At 50.0% G+C, this 2,500-nt stretch overlaps 1 protein-coding gene across 1 annotated transcript in view; it reads left to right on the top strand.

Moving 5' to 3' along the window:
- LOC143286595 (uncharacterized) overlaps positions 1–2,500 on the top strand; it is a 24,750-nt gene that overhangs the window by 6,287 nt on the left and 15,963 nt on the right. The window contains exon 2 of the mRNA XM_076594222.1: positions 2,184–2,336. Coding sequence (XP_076450337.1) covers positions 2,184–2,336 — 153 coding nt within the window. The remainder of the gene's footprint in view (positions 1–2,183; positions 2,337–2,500) is intronic.

Raw genomic sequence — 2,500 nt, 5'->3', positions numbered from 1 at the left:
GGGTGTGGGTAGGTGGGTGGGTGAGACGCGGGTATTGTCATATAGATGGTATTGTTCAAGCCATCCTTGCTACCATCCAGTCTCCTACAGTTTTTTGGTTTTTAAAAATTTTTTTTATTTGGGGTGGAGGTTAGGGTGGTGAGGGAGATGGCCGAAAGCTAGCAAAATATGCATCACAAAACCCGTACAGACCCACCCTATTCATCCCACTCCAACATCAGCCCCTCCCCTTCCCTCAGAACCCTCCCTCATCTTTTTACCATTCTTCAAAGGGTGGATGGGGGGCGGGGGATGGGAGTGGGGGGGGGTGTGTGCTGAGGCTTTGAGGGAGGGGGGGGGGGAAGATAACCTAGAGCTATATATGTATCACAAAACCACAGACCCACCCCAGTTTACCCCACCCCCCCCACCCCTACCCTCCCGCCTACCATTCCCTCAGTAGCTTTCATTCTTGTCTTTTTTCTTTCTTTTTTTTTATTATGGAGGGGTGGGGGCTTGGGGGAGGTCATTCATTCATCTACCCACGGGGTGCACGTGTTCTGTGTACTCTCAGACTTGACACCTATGGCGATCAAAGCAAAGCGCAACCACCACAAAAGATGGAGTGGTTGGGACAAACACAAAAAAAGTTTCGAACTGGGGAAGGCGTGGTCAGTGGACCTTTCACCGCTGGGAGTAAGTAAAAAAAAAAAAAATTAAAAAAAAATTAAAAAAAAGAGAGGGAGAGGGGAGGAGAGAGAGAGAGAACGTGGGTTGAGAGAAGGGAGAGAGTACGGCATACATGTAGAGAGGGGGAGACATCGAGGGGGCGACACACACACACACACACACACACACACACACACACACACACGCACACACACACACACACACACACACACACACAGAGAGAGAGAGAGAGACTGGGTGCACTGTTTCCCATGTGACCACCACCACCGTGGCTGCAGAAAAAGGGGGTGAGTGGAAGGGAAGAGAAGGGGTGGCTTACCCACCTTGTACCGCATATCACCCCCCTCCCACCCCCACCCCCCCCAAAAAAACAGCTGCTTCAGAGATGACGGGTGAGATAGCCGATGGGAGATTGTCTGTGGACAGCATGTCAGTCAAGGAGGGAAGCGGAACGGTGAAGGGTTGGGGTATAGTGTGTGTGTGTGTGTGTGTGTGTGTGTGTGTGTGTGTGTGTGTCGGTGTGAGAGATAAATAGAAAGAGGGTGTGTGTGTGTGTGAGATAATAGAAAGAGGGAGTATGTGTGTGTGTGTGTGTGTGTGTCGGTGTCGGTGTCGGTGTGAGAGATAAATAGAAAGAGGGTGTGTGTATGTGTGTGTGTGTGTGTGTGTGTGTGTGAAGGAATTATGTGCTTGTGGGTGCTTATATGGCACTCGTGGCAGCAGCTGCGTGTTGAATGTTTAAACACGTACGTGTGTGAGGGGTGTGGGGGAAAGACGAGGGGTGGGGACCATTGTGATGGTCAGTAAAAGGTGTGACCAGTACGCGGGCGCCGGCTGGGTTGCAGACGCGCCACGCGGGTCAGGGTCAAAGGTCAGCGTGGAGGTGGCAGGGGGAGATCACTGACCGACTGTGATGTCTGGGTGCAGTGGACCGTGGGGCACTGTCCTCGGGTTTCCTTGTTCCTCGCCCATAGCTCACAAGACATCTAGGTAGACAAACAGGGACACTTGAGAAGAAAATAACAGAGCAGTGGGTGGGGTAGGGAGGGCGTGAGATGGGGGGTGGGGGTGGGGATGTTTTTTTCATGAAAACAAAGTTACGAGTAAACTTTTTAAACGAAGAAATTTCCACGAGATCTTGAAAAAAAAAAATCATATATGAGGAGGGGAGTGACCAAGAAAGCGTGTTTTAGGAAAAAAAACGACTGATCCTCGGATAATCCATTTTCGACTGATCCTCGGATAATCCATTTTCACCAGTACGCTCTTATTCCCCTTTGCCTATCATTAACCCCCATCCCTACCATCCCACCCTCTCTGTCTGCCTGACTCGTCTCTGTCTCTGCTTCAGTCTCTCTCTCTCTCTTCCTCCCGCCCTCCCTCCCTCCCACCCTCCCTGTCTCCTTCTGTCGAACTCCCTTACATTTATTTACACCTCATTCGCTTTCCTTAACTCCCTGATAACATATGTCCTTCAGAATTTAAACAGCTTTCTGAACGTTGCCTGTCCACAGATGGTACGATTCTCATCCACAAACAGCCCGTCCTTGACCCAGGTGGCAGCCCGGAAGCAGCTGCGGAAGCACATCCGGCGCATTCGGGAACGCGAGTACTCGAAACTGCGTGCACTTGTACCCGCTGTCGCCACGAAGAAAAAAGTTACGAAGGTAAGTTCAGATGCATTTATTTGATTAAGCATGAGATGTTGGTATATATAGTATGGGTATATGAGACCTTGGGACAACAGAGTGTTTCAACACAGTGTGCCCGGATTCATCAAAATGGCGTTCGATCTGGTTCATAGTTTGGGTAAACAAAACGTAATTTTAAA

This window comes from Babylonia areolata, chromosome 10 (genome assembly GCF_041734735.1).
Source record: "Babylonia areolata isolate BAREFJ2019XMU chromosome 10, ASM4173473v1, whole genome shotgun sequence".
NCBI classification, from domain to species: domain Eukaryota; kingdom Metazoa; phylum Mollusca; class Gastropoda; order Neogastropoda; family Buccinidae; genus Babylonia; species Babylonia areolata.
Note: the sequence above shows the minus strand (reverse complement) of the source record. Positions and strands in the feature narration are given on the sequence as shown.